The 25,792-nt window shown below is 40.6% G+C and overlaps 1 protein-coding gene and 1 long non-coding RNA gene across 4 annotated transcripts in view; one reads left to right on the forward strand and one right to left on the reverse strand.

Moving 5' to 3' along the window:
- LOC131491832 (uncharacterized) overlaps positions 1-21,654 on the forward strand; it is a 37,206-nt gene extending 15,552 nt beyond the window's left edge. For both annotated transcript variants that reach the window (XR_009251674.1, XR_009251672.1), the window contains exons 3-4: positions 18,320-18,438; positions 21,150-21,654. This is a non-coding gene — a long non-coding RNA (uncharacterized LOC131491832). The remainder of the gene's footprint in view (positions 1-18,319; positions 18,439-21,149) is intronic.
- Positions 4,824-25,792, reverse strand: part of MTAP (methylthioadenosine phosphorylase) — a 48,335-nt gene continuing 27,366 nt past the window's right edge. Inside the window, exons 5-8 of one of the 2 annotated variants that reach the window (XM_058695219.1) lie at positions 18,954-19,056; positions 14,138-14,377; positions 8,874-8,996; positions 4,824-6,315 (exon numbers count right to left, since the gene is read on the reverse strand). In XM_058695219.1, coding sequence (XP_058551202.1) covers positions 6,277-6,315; positions 8,874-8,996; positions 14,138-14,377; positions 18,954-19,056 — 505 coding nt within the window. In that variant the 3' untranslated portion in view covers positions 4,824-6,276. Of the gene's footprint in view, positions 6,316-6,438; positions 7,454-8,873; positions 8,997-14,137; positions 14,378-18,953; positions 19,057-25,792 lie in introns of those variants that run through there. The other variant, XM_058695220.1, reaches the window with a different exon arrangement.

Consider the following 25,792-nt stretch of genomic DNA (forward strand, 5'->3'; position numbering starts at 1 on the left):
GAACACTTGAAATAAACTTACTTGACTGAGAAACAATTTGTAATTTTAGCACGTAACTTAAATTTAAAAACTGATAGGTTTATTTTTTTACTTTTATTTTTATTTTTTTTTCAGTATATGAAATTTGTCAAATTGGTTTCCATACAACACCCAGTGCTCATCCCAAAAGGTGCCCTCCTCAATACCCATCACCCACCCTCCCCTCCCTCCCTCCCCCCATCAACCCTCAGTTAAAAACTGATGTTTCAATATACTTGCAATGATGGGTATGTGGATCTACTTTTTCATAGTAGAATTTATAAAATTTAATAACAGATCAGGGGCGCCTGGGTGGCGCAGTCGGTTAAGCGTCCGACTTCAGCCAGGTCACGATCTCGCAGTCCGTGAGTTCGAGCCCCGCGTCAGGCTCTGGGCTGATGGCTCGGAGCCTGGAGCCTGTTTCCGATTCTGTGTCTCCCTCTCTCTCTGCCCCTCCCCCATTCATGCTCTGTCTCTCTCTGTCCCAAAAATAAAAAAAAAAAAAAAAAAAAAAAAATAACATCAAATTACTTCTAATGAAAGTTTGGCATCAGATTTGAGATGTGCTGGTAAGTGTAAAATACACATCTGATTCCAAAGACTTAGTATTTGCAAAAGATGTGTAAAATTTTTTGACTTTTCACTACTGATTACATGTTGACATATTTGGGGTAGAGTAAGTAAATATATTATTATAATTAATTGGCTTTTTAAAAATGTGGCTCCTAGATTTAAAATTACATATTGGCTCACATTATATTTCTAGGGATAGCACTAGTCTGTAGTGCTGTCAGGTGTGGGAGATACAAGAGGCTGGAGTAAGCCAGAATATGTCAGGACATGCAGGGCTTTGCAAATTGTGATAATCAATAAGAAGCCGTACATTCAAAATAGTATTGGCTTGAAAGCCTACCAAGTGCCACTTCCTGGTCCCTTGGGATATCTATCAGTGAACAAGATTTCTGCCTTCACAGTGTGTACATTTCTAGGGAATGGGGGTGGAAGTTATCAAAAATCAAGCAAACACAAATAAGTATTAGATTTGTTGGGAGGTGTTAATAGCTTATGGAAGAAAAAAATTGAGTCATGTGGGAATGGGCAGGAGGGCAGGGGCTGTGGAGTGAAAATCCTTGCCCTCCATTAAAATAGGATGTTGGGTTGATGCACTGTGATTTTTGAGCAGAGATTGGAAGGTGATAGAGTGAACCACGTGGTTATCTAGGAGAAGTTTTCCAAGTAGAAGGAATATAAAGCAAATACTCTGGTATTAAAGGCAGGAGAGGGCCTGATCTGCTCCAGGAAAAGCAAGGCCGGTGGTACAGAGGATGGTTGGTAGGAAGTCAGAGATGAGGGACATGTGCAGATTCCATGAGGACTCATGGACTATTGTGAGGATTTGGGCTCTTATTCTGAGTGAAAGAGAGTTTGAGCAAAGGAATGACTCATGTTTTACAAGGATCATTCTGGACCATCCTGGTTGCTGTATGGGACTAGAGAAGAAGAAAAGAGGACCAGTTAGAATATCACAGAACTCAGGTGAGAGGTGAGTGGCTCAGACCAGGGTAGAGGTAGTAGCTGTTGTGAGGGTGTCAGTTTCTGGATATATTTTGGATGGCAGAATGAATAAACCTCTTCCTGGTGTGAATGTGGGTTTTGAAGAGTTCAGGATAACTCCATGATTTTGGTCTGAGGGACCAGAACCATAAAACTGCCAACTACCAAGAAATGGCAGAGATTTGGTGGCGGCGAGGGTGGGGGTGGAGATGGGAAACAGTCACTGAGGAATGAGTGAAGATAGATAAGTCCAAGAATTGAGCCCTGGGGCAGGTAACATTAAAAGATCTGAGAGAATAGCAGGAATCAGAAAAGAAGATTGAGTAGCAACCATTGACGTAGAAGGAAAACTGACTGTAGCATCCTTGGAAGCCATGTGAGGAATATTTATCAAGGAGGAGGGACAGATGAAATCTATCAAATGTGGCTGATAGAAAAAGAAAGATGAAATCTTAGAACTGACTGATTTAGTAAGGAGGTGACCTTGAAAATGGTGGTAGTGGTGGTGCTGAAAGTAGAGTGCTGGAAAAGCTAGATTGGAGTGAGCTGAAGAAAGGAGGAGGAATTGGAGACAGAATAGATCTTTGGGGGTTATATTCCAATGAAAGGCAAAGCAGTAAGACAAACAGCATACTGGATTGTGGCCAAGAATTCTTTTTTAATGGGAGAAAGTAACAGCATTATTTGTGTGCAGAGAGAAATGATGCAAAGAGGGAAAATTTGAGCATGGAGAGATGGGCAACCACTAGAGTGAGGTCTTTGACCAGGTCAGAATTACACAGGAATGATCAGATTTTCATATACGCAAATATTCACTGAACTTGTGCCAAGCACAAGGAACTGAGGATTCCAGTGAAAAAGACACAGTTCCTGCTTTTATGGAGGTTTATCAAAGAGTGAGGGAGATAGGGAAGTCCTTAACTGAATGATAGCCCTTTATATATTGGAAATTCTCAAAGTTTTCCCTTCAGTGGTTAGAAATTCTCAATTCCTTTAACCACTACTTATGTGGCATGGTCTTCCCAATCCTCACACCTTCCTAAACTGGTGCTTTTTAGATGGTCAGTGTTCTCCTAAAAATGTTGTGCCCAGAACTGGATAGTGTTCCAGACATGATTTAACAGAATTCAATGTCAAACTAAGATTATTTTATTTTACAAAGCCAGGTCTCCTCTAGAGTCCACTCCTTAAAAGGTATCAATTTAAGGGGCACCTGGGTGATTCAGTGGGTTAAAGTATCCAACTCTTGATTTTGGCTCAAGTCATGACCTCACAGTTTGGGAGTTTAAGTCCCGCATTGGGGTTTCAGACTGACCGTGTGGAGCCTGCTTAGGATTCTCTCTCCCCCCCACCGCCCCTTCCCTCTGCCCCTCCTGCACATGCTCTCTCTCAAATAAACTTTTTTTTTAAAGGTATCAATTTAAGAGAGTAGATGCTTACAGTAAAAAGCTCAAACAGTGCAGAAAGACATGAAGTACACAGTAGATCTCTTGATTCATACCTCAGAGGTTATCACCAAGCTTCTTACCAGAAACTTTCTATGAACATAAAGCATAAATACACTATCCACACATCCAGTATTTTTCTGACTTCCACTTGTAACAGACATCATTCCATTCTGGTGCATAAAGATACACATCATTTATTTGAGCTGATGTATCTTATTTAGATGCCCCCACTCCTTTGAGAATTTTAGCCATTCCTAAGCTTTTGCCTACTATAAACAACTCCAGAATGCACTCAGGCTAACTTGCAAAAACATGTCAGGTTTCAAATATAACCCTGGTATTCCACCCTTCTCCTTTTTTGGTTAACACTCTACATATGAAGGATTCTGGTTTATCCACAAAATCATGAAAAACAATGCAAAACAATGCATTATCAATAAAGTTTTTAAGTAGATGCAAATGCACAAATCAGTAACTTGGCACTCTTCCAGAGGGTTAAGTCACTATGCTACAACTTTTCCATTATGCCCATAACCTTCACTAGGGAAAATGAAAATATTTCAAAACTGACCAATGCATTCCCTTAATTTTGTAGCTAAAAAAAAAAAAAAAAAAAAAAAAAAAAAAGAAGTGAAAGATCATGTAAAAAGCATCCCAGGAAGAAAGTCTACATAGTCCTTAAGAATAAGGTATCAGCTGGGGCACGTGGGTGGCTCATGTGGTTAAGCATCTGACTTTTGATCTCAACTCAGGTCATGATCTCATTGTTCCTGAGTTTCAGCCCTGCATCTGCCTCTGTGCTGATGGCTAGGAGCCTGCTTGGGATTCTAGCTCTACCTCTCTCTGCCCCTCTCCTGCTTGTGCATGTGCGTGCTATTTCTCAAAATAAGTAAACTTTAATTTTTTTAATGTTTATTTTTTGAGAGAGAGAGAGAGCGAGCGAGCGAGCAGGGGAAGGGCAGAGAGAGAGAGGGAGACACAGGATCTGAAGCAGGCTCCAGGCTCCAGCTGTCTGCACAGAGCCCTATGTGAAGCTTGAATCCCTAAAACCATGAGATCATGACCTAAGCTGAAGTCGGACACTTAACCAACGGAGCCACCCAGGTGCCCCAAAATAAATAAACTTAAAATGCCCCCCCTTTGCTCATGCTCTTTCTCAAAAATAAACATTTTATTTTATTTTATTTTATTTTTTAATTTTTTTTTTTTTCAACGTTTTTTATTTATTTTTGGGACAGAGAGAGACAGAGCATGAACGGGGAAGGGGCAGAGAGAGAGGGAGACACAGAATCAGAAACAGGCTCCAGGCTCTGAGCCATCAACCCAGAGCCTGACGCGGGGCTCGAACTCACGGACCGCGAGATCATGACCTGGCTGAAGTCGGACGCTTAACCGACTGCGCCACCCAGGCGCCCCAAAAATAAACATTTTTAAAAAATGAAGAAAAAAAAAAACCTGACGGGTAACAACAAAAAGACAGGAGTATATGCCAAATGAGAACTCTGAAAATGAGGTTTCTAGAAAAGGCTACTGAATCAAGAAAAGTACATAAGTCATTGGGGGAAAACTGCTTTCTGAAGGCAGCAAGAAAAATGCCCACGTTTTTGCCTTGATATCCTCAGACTTCTAAGAATGAAGGAAAGGAAGGCATAGTATTACAGAGTAGTGAATCAGGGTTTACAGACCCAGACAACCCTGGGTTCAGATTCATTAGGCCATCTGTGCATCTCTAATGCACAACCAGAGTTGAATCACTGTATTGGAGAATGCGAGAGTCATAATCACATGTAACCCAAACAGCTCCATGTTTTAATGCTGGGGGTAACTGGTTTATTTTATTGTTTATAATTAGCAGATTATCTTGAAGCCAATCTCCTAGACACAAACACATGGACTTTACAGACTCTTTAAACAGGATATGTCACTAAAGGATCCAGTAACAGCCCACAGTGAAAAGAATTCTGAGGAAAAAAAAAAAGATCTCCCTGTGACAGAACAAAACACATTCCTATAAAATTAACAAAAAGCAGTGTAAGAAGCAAGCTTCTATTTTATGAAAAAATCTAAACCACTAACTCATGTAAAATAATTCATCAACTCAAAAAGTAGAAACAAAGATCAAATATTAATTTTAAAAATACCTGACACACTATAATGTGTGTATATAGTCTCTTACATGGTTTAAGACTATCTGAGTATTAAACACCCAGTTTTTCTCAAGTTGTGGCAGGCCCAAATATCGTTCTGACTGTACAGTCACTCATGAAGATCGAACTCAAACAGAACTCTTCTTAGAATTACCATCTTAAATTTTGTATCATTACACCTGTATTTTTTCAAGAACTGGGTCTTTTTTATTTTTAAGACAGCTTTACCATTTGATTATATTCACTGTAGAAAAACGTGGAGACACAGAAAAATATAAAGAAAATTAAACTGTTTCCCTCCCCCAAATATGGTAACAAAAGATTATAATATATTCAATTTCTAGTCTTTTTATACATCAATGCAGAATTTAAAAACAAAATTAGCAATGTAAAATGCTTACGCATATCCTTTTGTCATTTCATATTACAGAGCAGTCATTTCTTTAGGACATTAAATATGTGAAAACATGATCTTTACTTGGCTGCTTCACAATCGAATTAGAGCTAGGTCATAATTTACCTCCAACTGTTGGATATTCAGATTGTTTCGTATATTTGTTATTATAACTAAAACTATATTAGACATCCTTCTTTATACATGATTCTTTGTATCTCTGATAATTTTATAAAGATAAAGTCCTAGGACTAGAGTAGCCAGCACATAGGGTGTAAGTATTTTTAAAACTTTTTAAAACTGTAGGAATTTTACCAAACTGCCCTCCAGAAAGACTGTATGAATTTACAGTTACACCAATAAATAGTCTAAGAATTCCAGTTCTTCTTCATATTTCCTTGGTAACATAGGAAGCTGGATGTTATCTCCTACCCTGTATTATTACAAACTTACTGGGGGAAGGGCAAATGGGGTCTTGTCTTTTTAAGAATTTTTCCACGTGTTTAACAGGTGATTTGCTTTCCTTCTGTTTTCTGAAGCAGTCCAAGCCTTCTAGAAGGCATTTCTGATATGTGCATGTCTTGTCATGTTCTTCCTTAGCAGGCAGGGGCATGAGAGCTTCATGTCTTTCCATGTTTTTTCCATTAACTAGGCAGAAATTTCCCAAATGACTGGAATTGGAAAGTCTTCTGGTCTTCTAGGCAGCCACGCTCTTTTAATGTCTTGGTAATAAAACAGAAAACTGGGCTGTATTCTAAAAGGAAGAAAGCAGGCATAGATTACAGTTAACCAAGCACTTACTGTAGGTATTGATTCTTAGGATCAGGATAATCACCTGGAGTACTTACTACAAACCAGATTTTGATTTTAATGTTTATTTTTGAGAGAGAGAGAGCACGAGAAGGGGAGGCCAAGAGAAGGAGACAGGGTCTGAAACAGGCTCCAGCTCTGAGCTATCAGCACAGGGCCCAACACAGGGCTTGAACTGATAGACCTCAAGACGGTGACCTGAGCCAAAGTTGGATGCTTAACTGACTGAGCCACCCAGGTGCCCCAAACCAGATTTTGATTTCAGAGAGTGAGGACTCATGGTGTACACTCCTCAGAAAATTCTCATGTTCACCAGAGCTTAAAAACAACCAACCAGAGGTGGGACTTGGGACATAGCTCATAACTCTTTGTTCCTCTGTCTCTCTCTCCTTTCCTGTAAAGTGTGTTTATTTCAAGAAGGTTGTTCAGATTCTCTCAGATCTCTATTCCCTTTCACATCCACTAGGACACATTTTATGCACCAACCTCCAGTCTCAATTAATTTAACGCAATCTCTGTCATTCACCTTATCCCACTGGAAAAAATCCTTGAAATTTTAACATACTGGTATCTCCAAACATAATAGGATCTTCTTTATCACAGCAAGTCTTATATATCTTTATAAACCACAGCTGGACACATAACGGGTACTAAGTGTTTCTGAAATGCATGAGTGAATGGATGATACACATTTCAGTGTACAGAGGTCTGAACATGCTACCCCAGAAAACCCCAAAAGAATAAGCGGTTATTAGTAGGGTGTCCCTTAATGTGACAGAATGGAGGTCATGATTCTTAGTTTTGTCTAGAGCAGCAATTCTTAATTTTCTTCAGAATCTGATGATCAATTTCTTTCCTGAGAATCTGATGAAAGCTACACATATTAACCCTCTTTAAAAATGCATATATACAGAAATACACTATTTTTACATACTTTCAGAAGTTTCTCAGAAGGAAAGGAACACATGAATTTCTACCATTCAAGCATTTTTTACTTAAAAATGAGGCTGAAATAATTTATTGCTTGGGAAATTATCTTCAAATTCAAAAGACCATGGTCAAAATACGGTCAGTTGGAAAACCTAAAAAAAAAAAACAACCCATCATATTTTGCAGGTGACATTAGCCTCAGCAGCTGCAAAAGTATGAGTCATATTTCCCACAATCAATAGTGTGCTTGTTTAGACAAGCTAACGTTATGCTGCTCCTACTGCACCACACTCAGGGAAATATAACGGTTTCTGGTTATAACACTCCCTATTCTTAGAAATTATTGTTTCCCTTTCCTTCTTAATTATAGTAAGGATTGCCTGCATTCAATTATGATGGGGGAAAAGGGCTATCGTTTACTCACTTAAGAACATGTATCTCCTAGGTATACAGGTTGAAACCAACACATGTATTTCCTGTCCCTTATGGACTTGAAGTCTAGTGGGAAAACAGAATACAAATTCCAATATTCTTGACTTTGCCAGTCCTTAAGGCTGACAGACACCTTGTTATAGGGTGTGCTGCAGCCTGCTATATCAGTTTGCAAGAACCAGCTCTGTGTATCTATCAATGGCTTTGTGTGGACAGCTTGAAATCAGCTGTGCTGGAGCATTTACACCATGCAGTCAGCATCCACTCCAAATCATGGTTCCTCTAAGCCCAGCAGTTGTCCATCACTGACCACCACACGGTGTCTTCATCACACTGAAATCGTGGCTCTCATTCCAGGGCTCCTTGGTAGTAGCAGTTCAGGTAGGGAGGGCTTTTACCAACTTTTCAAATCCTCTCTCAACTACCTGTCATAAGATCCAAGAGTACAGGTGTGTTCTAGACCTTAGAACATGCTAGTTATCTTCTCTGGATAGTAGGGGAATATAATATCCAATCACTTTGAGGCAATTCCTTATCCAATGGGGTTAATTATGAGAGTCACAAAATGTCCAAGTAAAAATCATGAGTCTCTGAGTTTAGCAGTCTGTTTAAATTATATTCTGGGAATGACTACTACAGTTGAAAAGCTACCAATCTACAACCCCATCCCATGTTTATAATTAATCACTGTCTTAATTTGATACAACATCAGCCCTAGGTAGACATTCCTTGGCACCGTTTTGGTATTGCTATCTTAGTGTTTTGGCTTTAAATTTTGCATGGATCTGCCAAACAGCAAATAGCATTGTCAACAATGTAAGCCATGTGCACAATAAGCACAATCAATCTTCTTTAAAGTATGACTTAGTGATACCTTGCAAAGCATGACAATGTTAAGAACCTGGCGGACTAGATAATAAAACTCTCACCACCTCGACTTTCAACAGTCTTGCATTATTAGCCAAAATATAAAACTACTCAATTTTAGTATGATAGTAAAGAGCATGAAAACTTGTAGAGAAATTCTAGACTAGTATAAAATACATGACGGGCTAAATCAAGGTGAAGTGAAAATAAGAGAAAAAGGCAGCTATGTAAGTCTATGGAAGGGTCTGCTTGAAGACAGCTAAGGATACTTACCTTCAGGTTCTGGAGGGTTTCTGACCATTCCATGGACCCTATCTGAGGTATGGTAGTGAGGAGTAAACTTTTGGCTTTATTGGCATTTTCTTTCAGGGTCTTTAAGACCCGGTCCACTGAAACCTAGAGAAACAACAGCACAGGATGTTACTAGCAATTTAGAATTCCACTGCTTTTCGCAGACCATTTTCCTGAGTTTCTACCTCATCTGTGAAGTCAGTTTACTCCAATTCCAATCCCCTGAGCACCAGCTCTGCATTTTTCAAGGCAGTCTTGCTTCCAGGGGGAAGGTCTTGGAGAAACCTAATGACATCTCTGAAAAGCACCACTGGTTCTCAATATAATGTCTGAAAAACCATCTCAGAAGTATGTGTTAGCATGGTCTAGAAAGATGTGGCTAATTCTCCTCACATCCACAGTAAAATGGATCCCAGTCTTAAAACCATTGCTACACTGGCTAACCAATCAGAAGATGAGCACATTTCTCTTAAAAAAATTTTTTTTTTAATAGAACTACCCTATGATCCAGCAATTGCACTATCAGGTATTTATCCAAGGGATACATGCTGTTTCGAAGGGGCACGTGCCCCCCAATGTTTATAGCAGCACTATCAACAATAGCCAAAGTATGGAAAGAGCCCAAATGTCCATCGATGGATGAATGGATAAAGAAGATGTGGTATATATATACAATGGAGTATTTATTACTCGGCAATCAAAAAGAATGAAATCCTGCCATTCGCAACTATGTGGATGGAACTAGAGAGTATTATGCTAAATTAGTCAGAGAAAGACAAATATCATAGGACTTCACTCATACGAGTACTTTAAGGCACAGAACAGATGAACACAAGGGAAGCAAAAATAATATAAAAACAGGGAGAGGGATAAAACATAAGAGACTCTTGAATATGGAGAACAAACAGAGGGTTACTGGAGGGGTTATGGGAGGGGGGATGGGCTAAATGGGTAAGGGGCTTTAAGGAATCTACTCCTGAAATCACTGTTGCACTATATGCTAACTAACTTGGATGTAAATTTAAAAAAAAAAATCTTTTTTAATGTTTATTCATTTTTTGAGAGAGAGTGAGTGCATGAGTGGGGGAGGGGTAGAGAGCAAGGGAGACACAGAATCTGAAGTAGACTCCAGGCTGTCAGCAGAGGGCCTGATGCAGGGGCTCGAACCCATGAACTGCAAGATCATGACCTGAGTACGACATTTAACAGACTGAGCCACCCAGATGCTCCAGCACGTTTCCCTTTAGAGACATCTTCAAGACGAATCAGAGTCTCATCATTTTTATAGCTCCCAATGAATTAATGGATGAGCTGCTAATATCACAGAAACAACAACAAAAAAATCCCAAACCAAACAAATAGTCCACTTTAATGAGCTTCCTGATGGGAAAACTAAACACTACGTCTGAGGCCTGAACTGGATCAAAAAATCTTTAGAACCAGCTGTCAATTTACAGAAAATAATACAGCGGACAGAGAAATCTTTCAAACTACCCCAAGGAGATGATTTCAATGATCCAGATGGTGGGAAACTGTGGTGGGAAACTCTATAGGTCAAAAGACTTGGTTTCTTCTCAGAACACTTGGAAGTAAAAAACTGTGGTATTAGAGATCACTAGAAACGTGAACTCTGCCTCGATAGGTTAAGAAATTATTGTTGGAAAGTGATGATAATGTATGTTAGGTGTCTATGGATAAAATTATGGATCAGAGTACAGATGAAATATGGTTGGCCATTAAGTTGGTATGTTCACAGATGAAGCTGGGTGTTGATTTACAAAAGCTCATACTATTATCTACTTTTGTATATGACTGAAATTGCTTCATAAGGAAGTTGAAAATTGTGAATGTAAAATGGATAGAGGTGGAATATTTGTCACACCTCACTATACTTCAGAACGTATCTGAGGTTCAGGGACACAAGGACTGTAATACTTTACTACTTATTTCCTGGTGTTTATATAAAGTCCAAATCCCTCCCACAAACACTGAGGTGTGTTTTGGAAAAAAATGATGGGCACCGTTCACTGCGGGGATACGAAGCAGTGACGGGCTGGGTGCTGCCAGGTACGTGGAGAGGCATATTTTAAGCAGAGTCTTCCAGGGCAGGCTCATGAAGCACCCAAGGGATTTACCTTATATTTGCTTTTTTTTTCCTTACACTTTTCCTTTTGACTGATATTTCTATATAGACTCTGACCTCTCTTTTCTTTGTTCCTAATGTTGGGTTCTACCTAAAATGCCCACTCTACTAACCTCCTCATAATAAAATCTAACCCTCTGTTTAAAGTTTATTATTTATTTTTGAGAAAGAGCAAGTGAGAGCTAGAGCAAGGGAGGGGCAGAGAGGGAGAGAAAGAGAGGATCCCAAACAGGCCCTGCAAAGCCCAATGTGGGGTTCGATCTTATGAACCATGAGATCACAACCTGAGCCGAAGTCAGATGCTTAACCGACTGAGCCACCCAGGCGCCCCTCTAAATCCTCTGTTTAATGTCTAGCTCAAATGTCAAGTTTTCTTCACACTTCTGCACCCCCCTCCGTCATAGCTGCCATCCGATGACCACCCCTGCATAGGAGCTAGCACTATGGTACTTGCTCAACATATATCATTTGGTTTAATTCTCCCAGAAATCCTGCAGGGTCAAAACTATATACGCTTCCCTCTCACCTTTGGCTCCATCCCACAGAAGAGTAAACGGATCAAATAACCTGCCCCATCTTACAAGTAAATGGAGCAACAGGAATTTGACAGCAGGTTTAGGCAACTCCCAGATCTTCACACCACGCCAGGCTGCACATCTGGTCTAAAGCACAGTGACACACATGGCTGGTTGACGATGCAGCGAACTTCATCTATGCTTTTCTTGTGGCATTCAGCATTATCTGCCTTCATGCCTTACCACTTACACCCAGCTTAGTTTCTCTGCTTTCAACTCCAGCGACTCCAACTGACTGCTTTCCAAACCTCATGTAGTAAAGGAAAGCACCATTTGCTCTGCAGAGGAGACCGATGTTACCAGACTGAGCAGAAAGCCACAGGCAGGAAGCAATCTGCTCTTGGGTAGTGGCAGGGGCTGGAGCCTCCTGCTAATTGGAGGCAGCTTCTCAACACCGCAAGTCTGAGCTGTCCCTTAGGTGACCAGAGCTGCCAAGTCAGAGATTATGCTGTGTCAGGATCTGGAAGTCTCTTACACACCAAGCTACTGATGCAAAACAAGGAACCTGTGTTCAAGTATAACCCAAACCCCATATACACAGATGGACAGACAGCAAGAATATCTTACTCGGTTTTGTATGAAAATGGACAGTGAAACAAGCAGTTCTGACGTAGTGGGAAGGGTCACCTTGGAGAAGATGTCAGTTCCCCTACGTGTGCTCAGAACAGCCAGCCCTGTACTTGTTCTTTACTTCAAAACTCCTTGACTGTACTTTTGTCCCTTTCTCTATTTTAGTCTATGTGCTGCTGAAGCGAGCACTCCCTTTCTCTATTTTAAAATGAGATAGAGGACAAGACAAATGATCCAGTTTCTTCAAGTAAAATCCAAGGAGTGAAAAGACAGGGGAATATTAGATTGAAAGAGATATAAGAGGTGTATCATTCCAGGGGCACCCGGGTGGCTCAGTTGGTTAAGTGTCTGACTCTTGATTTCAGCTCAGCACATGATCTCACGGTTGTAAGATCGAGCCCCGTGTTGGGCTCTGTGCTGAGTGTGGAGTCTACTTAAGATACTCTCTCCCTCTCCCTTTGCCCTTCCCGCACAAGCTTGCATGCTCTCTCTCAAAACAAAACAAAACAAAACAAAACAAAACAAAACAAAACAAAAAAAGGCATATCATTCAAATGCAATGTATGGGTTATAAGGGACCCTGATGTGAATGGTTGTAGAAGACTGGAAGGAAAATGTAAACAGTCTAGATATTTGATTACACTAGGAATTCATATCAGTATTTTGGGGTACAATAATGGTATTGTGGTTATTTTGTTATTTTATTTAAAAAAATAAAAGAGACTCCTTTTCAAAAAATATTTACTCAAAATAATGAGGGCAGGGGAGAGAGAAGCGGGTAGGGGTATATTTATATGACCCAAGACTGGCCTGGTAACTGTGGAAAGGTGGGTGATGGGTAACCGGGGGTTCATTATACTAGACTCTCTACTTTTGTAGCTGTTTGAAGTTTTTCACAATGAGAATATTTATTTTGGAAGCCTGACTGAAGTGGTCCAGTGTCTTCAGATACCAGTTGGACCTTGCCGTCTTTCCTGCCCAGAACTCCTTACTAACCTCCCCGCTGAAATCCTTATATAGCCTACATGGCGCTGCCTGCCTCCCTCCCTCCTCTCCACTCCACCCACACATGCCTGCCTTTCCCACCGCACATACACCAGAAAGGCTTCCCAGACTTCAAATGCTTGGTTGAGTCAACTGGATATATACTTCTCACCATACTATTTCTTTATAAGCCTGAGCTTTCTTACATTGGTCTGCTTAACCTCTGTACTTCCTCCCTAAGCCCCCCCAAAACTCAGAATGTTAGACCCTTACAGGCTTGATTGTCTGCTGTCATATTCCTGCACCAAGCATCATCCATCCAGTCATGGCAGGTTAAACAGATATGAACACAGAGTCCTCTTACCAGGAAGAGGTAATAGGTCTTTCCCTTTGAAAACAAACAACCTGTAGCGCAGGATAAGGAAATTACAACCAAAACACACTTTCAACTTTAAAATAAGGCCCAAGTCTCAGGGTGCCTGGGTGGCTCAGTTGGGTAAGCGTTTGACTTCTGCTCAGGTCATGATCTCATGGTTCGTGGGTTTGAGCTGTGGGTCGGGCTCTGTGCTGACTGTTCAGAGCCTAGAGCCTGCTTCGGATTCTGTGTCTCTCTTTCTGCCCCTCCCCTGCTTGTATTCTCTCTCTCTCTCAAAAATAAACATTAAAAAAATAAAAAATAAGGCGCAAGTCTCAAAATGAATTCCCACTGCACCAACATGTCTACAATGTACTGTTTACTGTTGATCCTTGGAAAGAAGTGTCTTGTTCTTCTCTCTGGAGACCTATTTTGTATCTTCCAATGAGAACTATATAGAAAATATTTGACCATATATAAAAAGCTGACTTTAAGACCTGGTAGAAAGGTGCTTTCTGGAACTAATACAGTAGAAACAAATGGTTAAGGCACCCTCTCAATGGCTCTCGTGGCACCCGGAAACCCAGGCCGTATATATTCAGAAGGAAATTCCACCTACCGCTTCCTCATGCTCCTTCCAGCAATCATAATCTGTCGCCATGGCGATACTTGCATAGCAAATTCCAGCCTCCTTAGCAAGAACCACCTCGGGAACCGTGGTCATGTTGATAACATCCGCCCCCCAGGTGCGGAACATGAAGCTTTCTGCCCGGGAGCTAAAGCGAGGTCCCTCAATTGTGACCATTGTCCCTTTTGAGTGGCACCGGAGCCCTAACTTTTTAGCAGTCTCTATGAGGACCTAGAAAACACAGAGTCACAAACTCAAAACATACAAATGTAAGTAACAGTTTAATATCGGTTTTTTTCCCCCCAATGTTGAACAAGTTAATTACTTAAGTATTTTTCTATAAATGGCTAGTACCTGGAGGCCCTCAGACAGAGCCTGGGAGATCACGGAAATGTGTTTCCTGGATCCTCACCTTCCTTACATAATCCTGTTCCCCCAGCGCCTTGCACATATGGCTTACAGCAACAAAAGCAAACAGTGAGCTTTTTCTATACACTAGGCATTTGTTTTTATACTTTAATTTCATTTATTTCTTAACAGCTTGAAGAGACTAAGCTGGGTTGTGAATATGGATTTGAGTCTGAGCTCTTCACCCCAGAGGCTGAGCTAAGGTTCTGATTCTAGTCACATCTCAAAGACATGCTAGGAACAGTTTCCAAGCTCCTGAAAGGTCTTTCATACACAATCTAAAGACCATTGTAAAAGCTTTTCTTGGCTAGAAGATGATTTCTTCATAATCTCTTTTGCCTGTTGCCTCTCCCACAAACATACAGAAACAGAATGAGGCTGTGCAGGTTTTTTCTCTCTAGGGATAAATTTATCATGGCATCTCTTTCAATGGTAAGGCTATGCATGGATTTTAAAAACATTATTTATTTATTTATTTTTAACGTTTATTTATTTTTGAGACAGAGAGAGATAGAGCATGAACGGGGGAGGGTCAGAGAGAGGGAGACACAGAATCGGAAACAGGCTCCAGGCTCTGAGCTGTCAGCACAGAGCCCCACGCGGGGCTCAAACCCACGGACCGCGAGATCATGACCTGAGCCAAAGTCGACCGCTTAACCGACTGAGCCACCCAGGCGCCCCTAAAAACATTATTTAAAAGCCTGATCAGTTTTTCCAGTATCTAATTAATAATGCACATCTAACCTTCAGGTTATTAATTTCTAGCCTGTGCTTCAACATTCCTTTTTAATTAAAAACAAAAATGAAGTCCTAAAAAAAAAATTAAGTCTTTTAAACTTAACTGTTAACCTACTTAAGCACTGCCAGAAATTCACTTAATCTTTGTATGTTGTTTTCTCATCTGTAAAATGGTAATAAGATTGTATTATAGAAGTGTTGTGCAGGTTAAAGGAGCTAAGGAGTATACATCACAGAACTGTGTTGGGCATATTGTAAACACTGTGTAAAAAGCCAAACCGGTCTTCTAACAATTGTTAGTTTTGGCACCTTCTACACACGTTTGCCAAATAATTGACAAAGGTTCCTGGGGTGCTTTAAATATAAAATGGAGAGACTCAATGTCAATAAAGTCTCCAATTTAGGCCAAAGTATGTCTAGCCTGCATGTGTCGGAACCACATAAGCAAATTAACCTATTTCTTAAATAATTTTGGCAAGAGCCTTGGCAACTCCAAATTTAGAAGCGTGACAAGTCATAGGACAGTGAACAGTTGATGTTATATCATGTTTATTTATCCCAGATTATGTTGAAAATAAGAGTATGCTTAATAAAAACTTTTCCCTAGAGTACAGGTTATAAATTCAAAGGCCTAAATCACTCCTCTTTCCCCTACCTACCCCCGCCACCTCCAAATTAAGAATATACCCAGCCTAGGGGTGCCTGGGTGGCTCTGTTGGTTGAGCATCCAACTTCGGCTCAGGTCATGATCTCCCAGTTCATGAATTCAAGCCCTGCGTCAGGCTCTGTGCTGACAGCTCAGAGACTGGAGGCTGCTTCAGATTCTGTTTTTCTCTCTCTCTCTCTGTCCCTCCCCCGCTGGTGCTCTGTGTCTCTCTCAAAAATGAATGAACATTTAAAAAATTGTTTTTAAAAGATATAGCCAGCCCAGTCCTGTCTTCATTAAATGTCTTTTAAAATCCTGAATAACTAAGCTGTATGTCTGGCCAAACTTGAGCACCTCTAGAGATGAGTGAGGGAATAGCACAACCACTTGGTACACTGGATTATGGCGTGTTAAGTTCTCACGTCACTCTGGGAGGTGGGTGCATGATGGTGAGGAGGAAGAAGAGAAGGCTTCTTTGGGTGTGGACCAGCTACAGTGACAGACCCTGGGGTCTCGTCACTTTGCACCCCCCACAAGAACAGAGAACTTCAACACTATGTACCAGAGATACAAACCACAGGCTGACTGAGAGATCTCTGGGTCTGAGGTCAAGATGCTTTCATTTACATGTTTTGAGCAATCATGATGGAATTCCTGAACCTACCACCATCCTTCAAATATTATCAGCAATATTAGATCACCAAGCTAAATATATTTTATGTGTTAGAACTTGCAAAGACTGTGTCTTCAGATTACCTCCTAAAACGACATGAAGTGAAAATATTTTGGGGGTACAAGTGACATGGGACAAAAGATAAACACTACAAAAGGATATTATTCTGTGATGAGTATTTTTTCCACCCACGTCCTAGTGAACCAATTCACCTCCCCAAGGGAAATCACCAGTTTTTTGGGTCAGTTTTCCAAAAAGACTCTATTTGCATGTAAATATTTTCATATTTACCTCTTTATATATAACACAAGTGGTAGAGCAGTACAACCATTGTTCACACCTTGTTTGCCACTTGACAATTCTTCCTCATCAGTCCATGAAAAGTCATGTGAATGTTCAAAGTTAAAGTAATAATTACCAAGGGGCAGCACCATCTACTCTTTACATTTCTGGACAATATTTACAAATCTCTCAGAGTATGTAGGAATAAAGTTATATTCCAAAGGCTTATTTTTCTTTTTTCTTTTTTTTAGTTAGAGAACACACACAAGAGGAGGAGGGGGATGGGAATGGGGAGAGGGAGAGAATGGGACAGAGGGAGAGAGAGAATATCCCAAGCAGGCTCAACATTCAGTGTGGAGCCTAACGTGGGGGCTCCATCCCACAACCCTGGGATCATGACCTGAGTTGAAATGAAGAATTGGACGCTCACCTGCCTGAACCACCTAGGCACCCCTTTCCCATTTTCTTAAACTGCCTTTCCTAGCACTCTAAATGTTGGGGGGGTCCCTTGACTTGGCTAGACCAATAACTGCTGAGTTAATGTGGTCTCAAGGGAGGCCAAACTCTGTTACTGGAAACTATCACCAAGCCACCACATTTGCATGAGTTCTGAAGACATCATTAGTATTTCCCTTACCCTACACCTCTACTCCTAGTACTGTAAATCAGTGTTTTCTCTGTGGGACAAGATCTCAAGCGTATCTCTCCCTAGTCTATTTCTTCCCAAGCTGCCCCCATTTGGAAATGGATGAGAATTTTATATACATCTAATTAACCCTGGAAAACAAATTCATTATGTGGACAGATCTGTGTTTCAGAGGGAAGACTAGCACCAACATTTTGATATATTCTGCTGCTAACTACCCAGAAACATATACATCCAAATACAAAAATACAAACTTAACCTTCCATTTTTTTAAAACAAATAAAAAATTACTTTCACAGAAATCAGAGGGAACCAACAAGCAGTGGTATATCTGAAATGGCTTCCCTGCCCCCCGATCCCCCGCAACTCCTGGTTTCAGATTCTAGAATTTTGAGATCACGGTGAGGTTAAGATGCCCTTGCTATTAACCACACGGAACCTATTTTTACACAATTATGCAGGGTTGAACATAAAAGTTCTTCTACTTTCCGTATGTAGGTGTTGAAATTATCTGAATGAGTGGCATGGTTAGGTACTTCCACTGGCATTTGTAGGGCTATCCCCGTAGTTCTGAGATTTTACTATAATCCTGGAAAGGAGGCTGGACAGTAATAGCCAAACTCATCTTAAAAGTCAATGATGCCATTCTGAAAATTTACAGATTATCACTAATAACTTAATTCATAAAAGCAGTTACCACTCATTGGATGTCTCATAACAGGTATAGTTCAAAGCACTTTGTGAGTAATAACCTATCTATCCCTCACACATTTCTATCAGGTACATGTTATCATTATCTTCATTTTCCAAATGGGGAAACTGAGGCTCAGAGGCATTAAGTAACTTGTCCAACAAAACACAACTAAGCAGAAGAGCAGAGGTTTGATCCCAGAACCAAGGTAATCTTGTTCTAGACTATACATCCTTGACTAATATGCTGTCCTACACTAAATTATTTAAAAGGTATTCTGGGCCACCAGGGTGGCTCAGTCAGTTAAGTATCCGACTCATGGTTTCAGCTCAGGTCATGATCTCATGGTTCATGGGGTCATGCCCTATGTCGGGCTCCATGCGGACAGCTCAGGGCCTGCTTGGGATTCTCTCTCTCCCTCTTTCTGCTTCTTCCCTGCTTGTGTGCACATGCACCCTCTCTCTCAAAATAAATAAACTTAAAAAAAGGTTTTCTGACAGCAAAATCAAGTCCTATAAAAAGTAGCTTGCAACTTTGAGTGATTCAGCTTATAAATGACTGAGAGGCATTACTGACACAGAGAAACTCTTCGTGAAACCTTGCCCAAGAAGCAAGCTTGAGAGGTGGAAGAGGGACCATGTGCTTAGCCAATTAGTCTAACTCTAGATGCCACCCCAAGCCCTTACAACTTATTTTAGCGCACCTTCTAGAAAGACTACAAACCTCTCTCGTTTTGGGGCAGAACGGCTCAGCCATGGGAATATGGCATACTCCTCTGGCACAGGAATGACTTCCATCATAGAAGGTCTGAGGCCTTATGGTGGTCCTATAAAATAAAGTGAAAAAAAATCTTTTTTAAAAGCCATCACTCCATCCTCTGGCGGCTGGTGAATCAACTTTATCTAGGTCAGCATCTTGGTGCCTGCTCCAGAATCAATAGCTCTGGATATGGTGAAGGCAACTATTGAAAAAGCCACTCTGGAATGGTATTTGGCTTTTTTGGCTCTGGGTTGGTGGCAAAATGCTTCCCACCAGGTCTGGTGACTATGACAGGACAACCAAAGTGGACTGTAGGCACAGCTCAACTTTGGGCTCAGGAGGCTGGGTAAACCACTTAAGAAGTCACTATAAAATCCCCAATCATTATAGATGTAGAGGACTGTACAGTGAACCCCATATATATCCATCACCTGGATTCAACAATTCAAATGTTGTCAAGCTTGCCTCATCTGTTAGCTTTTCCATGATTGCAAATCTCAGACTTTGTCATTTTACCCCTCATTAGATGGACCAAAATATGTGTACTTTTCACTGCAATGTCATTATCACATCTGATTAAAATTAATTCCTCAGCACCAACTAATACACAGACCACATGCAAATTTCCTTGATGCCCTCAAAAATGTCCCCCTTTTTTTTTTTAATTTTTTTTTCAATGTTTTTTATTTATTTTTGGGACAGAGAGAGACAGAGCATTAACGGGGGAGGGGCAGAGAGAGAGGGAGACACAGAAACGGAAACAGGCTCCAGGCTCCGAGCCATCAGCCCAGAGCCCGACGCGGGGCTTGAACTCACGGACCACGAGATCGTGACCTGGCCGAAGTCGGACGCCTAACCGACTGCGCCACCCAGGCCCTTTTTTTTTTTTTTTTTAAACAAATGCTTTTTTAGTTTCAAGTTCCAGATGAGGTCCTAAACTTGCATTTGATTGACCTGTCTCTAATGAAAGTAATTTCTGCCCTCTACCCCCAATCTTATTTTTTCATGCCTTTGGCCCACTGAAAAAGCAGCCATTTGTCCTGCTCCACTTTTGGGAATCTCTTTGCCACCCCATTTAGCTTGTTGCTCTACCCATCATAATTAGTTCTGAACTCTCTTAGTTCAACTTTTTGGTAAAACATTTTTGAATCCACAAAGAAGAGGTTAAAATTAACCCAGAGCCAGAGCCAAATCACCCTGCAATTTTCACCCAAAGTCTTCAGAATAAAGCACTTTCTATGTCCTTTATATTGTTCTCAACTTGAACTCATGAGTAATACAGGAAAGAGACTCTTCATCTTTCCTACAGAGGGGAGGGCTGGAGAGGGCCAGACCAAGGGAAAACAGGGGAAGGTAGATCACTTAATGTCTACTTCCGGGGACGGGAGAGAAGGAGACGGCATGGAGAATATACTAGTTCAGTTTATACAGCTGGTGGGTCCGCCTACCAAAATTAATCTGTTACTTTCATCCTGTCACATACCAAACAGGGACACTAGCTGGCACCAAAGCCACCTGGCTCAGTAAGGAGGCCTCCGTGCTTTGCAGGGATGAAAACCTAGCCTGTACTCCTCCCAACCTTTTGTCATGTGTCTCAGGGGAAGGCTAAGTTAACCCCAAAGCAATTCCAGATGGGGTTGAAGAACAGGTCAAATGACTGTTCCAGCCCATATAAGCAGAGGCTTTTCTCTTTTTGTAAAACTAACCAATAAAATGGTGCCACGTACTCCAGCTCTGGCTTGGTATCTGCCTTCCATGAGTCAAGTATTAGCAATATCCCCATTTACAACCATGATCGAGTCCAAAAACAGGGCCACAAAAACCTCTAGCAGCTATACCCCAATGTCCACGCAATAGAACCCACACCGTATCTCTGTCCCTCTCTCCTCTATTTCTACCCCTTCTTTGCCTAATCACTCCTCTCTGTTCTGAACTTCTATCTTAAGACAAAACATGTATTAGTTATGCTTTATGTTATGTCATATACATGTGATATTATTAACTATAGTTTTCATTTCCTCTGTCAAGTGGAAGATTTTACATTTTTCACTTTAAATAAAGCTCTTTAACCACTAGCTATATGGCTTAGAGCAAACTGCCGTATCTTTTTGATTTTCCATTTCCAATCATAAAATGTAGTTTATCCACCCATTTATACAGGTATTATGAGGATTAAGTCAATCAAGATGTCCAGACAAATGCCAGCAGCTCGGAAGTGAGGTCTGGGCTGGAGATGGAACAGATAGCCAGCACCAAGAAGAAGCTGTGGTTGAGGCTGGAGCCTCAGAGCACTCAAGCCTGCAGGGGCAAGTGAAGGGGACAGCCCTGAGGAGGAAATGAAGACTTTAATACTAATATTTCCAATGGTTTCAGGGCTAGGCTGTCGAGATCCAGCAAAGAAAGGAGCAAATGAGAAATACCTTGCTTCACACAGCCTGCCCACCTATCCGTGGTGTTTCATATAACTTAAGTGTCAGTACATTCAATGAAACATTTAATGACCTAAACTTCAATTGCTATAAATAGCAATACTCCTGTCCAGCATAAAATAAGGCATGATTAATGCTGAAGGAAATGCTGACCAAGGGCAATGGGGGTTTACAATCATAGGGGACAAGAGTGGAGTACATTTTCTTTGATAAGTACAGTAAAGTATATAAATGTATTTTCTTTATGATTTTCTTTTTTTAAATGTTTTTATTTATTTATTTTTGACAGAGAGAGAGAGAGAGAGAGAGAGAGAGAGAGAGAGAGAATGTGCACGCGCGCGACAGAGAATCCTAAGCAGGCTCCACGCTATAAGCACATGGGGTTTACGCTTGTAAACTGTGAGATCATGACCTGAGCCACAATCGAGAGTCAGATCCTCAACAGACTAAGCCACCCAGGCGCCCCTTCCTTAGAATTTTCTTAATGACACCTTCTTTTCTGTAGCTTACTTTATGGTAAGACTATAGTACATAATACATATACCAGATAAAATTCACGTTAAATGACTGTTATCAAAGGCTTCTGGTCAACAGTAGACTATTAGTAGTTAAGTTTTGGGGAGGTTAAAAATTATACATGGGCTTTCAACTCAACAGGAGTCAGCACTCCTAGCCCCCATGTTGTTTAAGGGTCAAATGTAATTTGTTACAGCATCAACAGGACACTAATACATATGCTCACATGGTTTAAGATACAGTCAACTGAGTTCTGGTTTCTGCAAGTAATAAAGAAATGATGCTGAAGGCTGTCCCAACTCTTGCTACAGTTAGCAAACCTTCCCAGCTAGGCAAGAGGATTATCATTTCACTTCCCCACTAGCTTAGGACCCCACCTGGCAGAAAGACTCTTGAAGTGACTGATCTGGCTGGCTTTACCGCTTACTCAAGAACTCTATGCCTCTAGGAAAGTCAATCTGATGTCTATGCACCTCAGTTTTTATCTGTTTTCTCATATTCAGAATGAGAAGTAAGTAATACCACCTGCCTTCCAAGGTTGATGTGAAGACTGAATGAGACACATGAAGCAAGTGCTCAGCACTAGCAACTACCGTTCAGGGAAAATCTACTTCTGTACTTGCCACGTGCCAACCTCAGAGCCTGACGTGTGTGTGGACCTCAAGGCAAAGGGGCACAAAAAACTGTGTGAGGCTATCAAACCTGAATACATGCTAAGAGACGTTACGTGTACATACAAACAAAAAACTGCCCATGGTAGAGTGAAGGAGGCAAAATTGTGTTGTGTACTGGCAAGAAAAATGACTTCAAGACTGCCAAGGCACTTTCACACACAGAATAGGGAAAAGCCTAGAAAAAGATGGACTGGTAGGTTGTTTCTGAATCAAGACTCTTAAATCAGCCGTAGGACAGTCATTTGTGAATAATTTTCCTTTGAAGAAACGCTGAGTTGCAAACAACTTGTCCTACAGCAGAAGCAAACCTAACTGCACATCTCTGAGGAGGCACATGTCCCCAACAGGCCTCAGCATGCAGGAACATGAGTCAATGAATATACTGGCAAAGCAGGGCCAACGACTACTCATAAGGAGCATGGCTTTGGGGAAATGATTCCACCCACATCACTTAAAAGATATCCAAACAATAATGTGCATGGGAAGAGACAAACTCAGTTTCTGAGAAACCAAAATCAAACAAAAAAACCTCCCAGTCCCTCTTTTCATTACAGCCTGGGCTCTGAGGGAAAGTGGAGGTGTTCTATGTAGGTCTGTCACAGCCACCTTGACGCCCAGAAGCTGTGCTAGCAATTTATCCTACAGGGATGTTCACACAAATACAAAGATAACTGGACACACCAATGTTAACTGAACCAGTTAATACAAACAGGAACCTGAAAACAAATTTCTCACTTAGAAGGCAACTTAAATAAATCACATACCCAACAGTGGAAGAGCGTATAGCTGTTAGGAAGAAAGTGATGGTATCTGACTACACGCATGGAAAGCTAAGAGAGATGGTGAAAAGGGAAAACCGCATGTTGTGAACTAGAATAGAATAAAAAGAAAAACTGTTCTTTTTCTAGAATTCCTACAGTCATACAAACGTATTTTCTTTGTGTTAAAGAATATATAAATGTATATAATATGGACTCACAAAATGCTTGATTTAGTTAATAATATCTCTTTTTTTTAGTTAATGGTACATCTCGACGATTTTTCTAGATCAGGACATAAAAATCTATTTGTTTAAAGTGCTAAATAGAAAGCCACAGATAGGCCAGTATATTTATTATACAAAAAATGGGTAATTAAAAAGGGTACAACCAGTATCTCTGCATGAGCTACCTTGTACACAGTTCTCAAACAACCAAGAAAAGGAACTGTTTCGGTCAAAGGCCACGCACTTTTGAAGTTTAATAGATCTTACCAAACTGCTTTTCAAAGGGCTATAGCAAGGCATACACCCACTGGAAACATAGGAGGGTGTCACTTTCTACCATATGCTCTCCTCCACCATTTTCATTTTATTCCATTACAAACATGCATTACTCTTTAAATGCTTTAAAACACAAGACTGTTGGATAGCATTTTAGTTTTAGCACATATTACCACACCAGAGACAATTTAAATTAAAAATCTGAAAAGTATACAAACAGGTGAAGATGGCAAAAAAAAAAAAAAAAAGGGCCAAGTCACCAACTGACTAAATCAGAAGGGTTATTTATATCCTAGGAAACATGCATAATTTTAAGATCAACAGGATTAAGAATGAACCTTCTAAATTTCTAGGAGTATATATGTGTGTAGGTGTACACACACATATTTGTGAACAGCACTGTCCTGAGCATGTTTATAAGTGAAGGATCAAATCCTAGAAGACTTGGGTCAAGGGTTCTTATCTGGAAGAGAAAGGGCACACGGGGAAAGCAAGATAGTGTTTAAAACTGCAGTGGGTAGAAGTAGAGGAAATTCTGATGTGAAGGGCAACAAAGTATGCCACGACGGAGTCTGCTCTATTAATCGAAAGAAACTGAAACCTTCTAAATTTGGACAAAGGTCATTAAGATCCCACCATTGCTCTGATCTAATGAGTGCTTATGGTGCTACAGAAAAGGAGAAAACCCAATGATGTTTATATCCCAATGAGGAGGCAATACTGCTCAATAAATAGCTAACAGTTTCCCTTCTTATTCTGGACTTTTCACGAGGTCTTGCTAAACAGAGGATGCAGAGCAGTAGCCCAAGAACAAAATCTCGACTCTGACACAGGTGGTGAGTAACAATCTCTTTGGGTCTCAGTTTTCTCATCTGTATGAGATGCTTTCCAGTGCTGTGATAATTAGCAATACTAGGAACATGTTACGACTACAAAAGCAGCTTTGTTTTGCTGTAAAGTATCATGGACACCACTCTAGGTCAACGTATGTAGCTTTACAAGATCCTGTTTGCAACTTCACGACATTCCACAGGATGGCTGTCAACCACTGCTTTAGGCTGCTCACTCAGGAAACAATATACATATATCCTGGTATGTGTCTAGAAAAATTTGGTGCTTTTATTCTTAGGACTGCAAATTGCAAAAGGGAAAGGCTGGTTGGAAAGACATGCATACTTTAAACCTTAGTAAGAAGTCAGACTGCCTTTTAAGAAGAGTTCTAACAATCTCCACCAGCAATAACTATGTGAGTTAATTATCCAGGACCTAACAACACCTGACATGTGGGAGGAGCTTAATATTTTATTTCATTTCAGAATTACACAGAAATAACAACTTCATGTTTATAATCATTTATAAACATTAATAACTCACTGGGGAATTGCTTCTCGGCCTTTTGGCTAAGATCAAGTGTGTAATAACTCACTGGGGAGAGGGAAATGGGCAGGGATCCTAAGCACAAAGGCAATGGAAGAAACTACCACAAAGGTGACCAGATATATGTCAAAGATCATTGGCATCGATGACAAAAGGAACTAGGAAAAAATTACATCAAATTACAGGAAGAGCTGAGGTCTTCTACAAGAGCTTTTTTTTTTAAATTTTATTTATTTATTTTTTAATTTACATCCGAGTTAGTTAGCATATAGTGCAATAATGATATCAGGAGTAGATTCCAGTGATTCATCCCCTATGTATAACACCCAGTGCTCATCACAAGTGTCATCCTTAATGCCCCTTGCCCATTTAGCCCATTCCCTGACCCACAGCCCCTCTGGCAACCTTCAGTTTGTTCTCTGTATATAACAGTCTCTTTGTCCCTCTCCCTATTTTTACATTATTTTTGCTTCCCTTCCCTTATGTTCATCTGTTCTATATCTTAAATTCCACATATGAGCAGAATCATATATTAGTCTTTCTATG

This window comes from Neofelis nebulosa, chromosome 12 (genome assembly GCF_028018385.1).
Source record: "Neofelis nebulosa isolate mNeoNeb1 chromosome 12, mNeoNeb1.pri, whole genome shotgun sequence".
Lineage (NCBI taxonomy): Eukaryota > Metazoa > Chordata > Mammalia > Carnivora > Felidae > Neofelis > Neofelis nebulosa.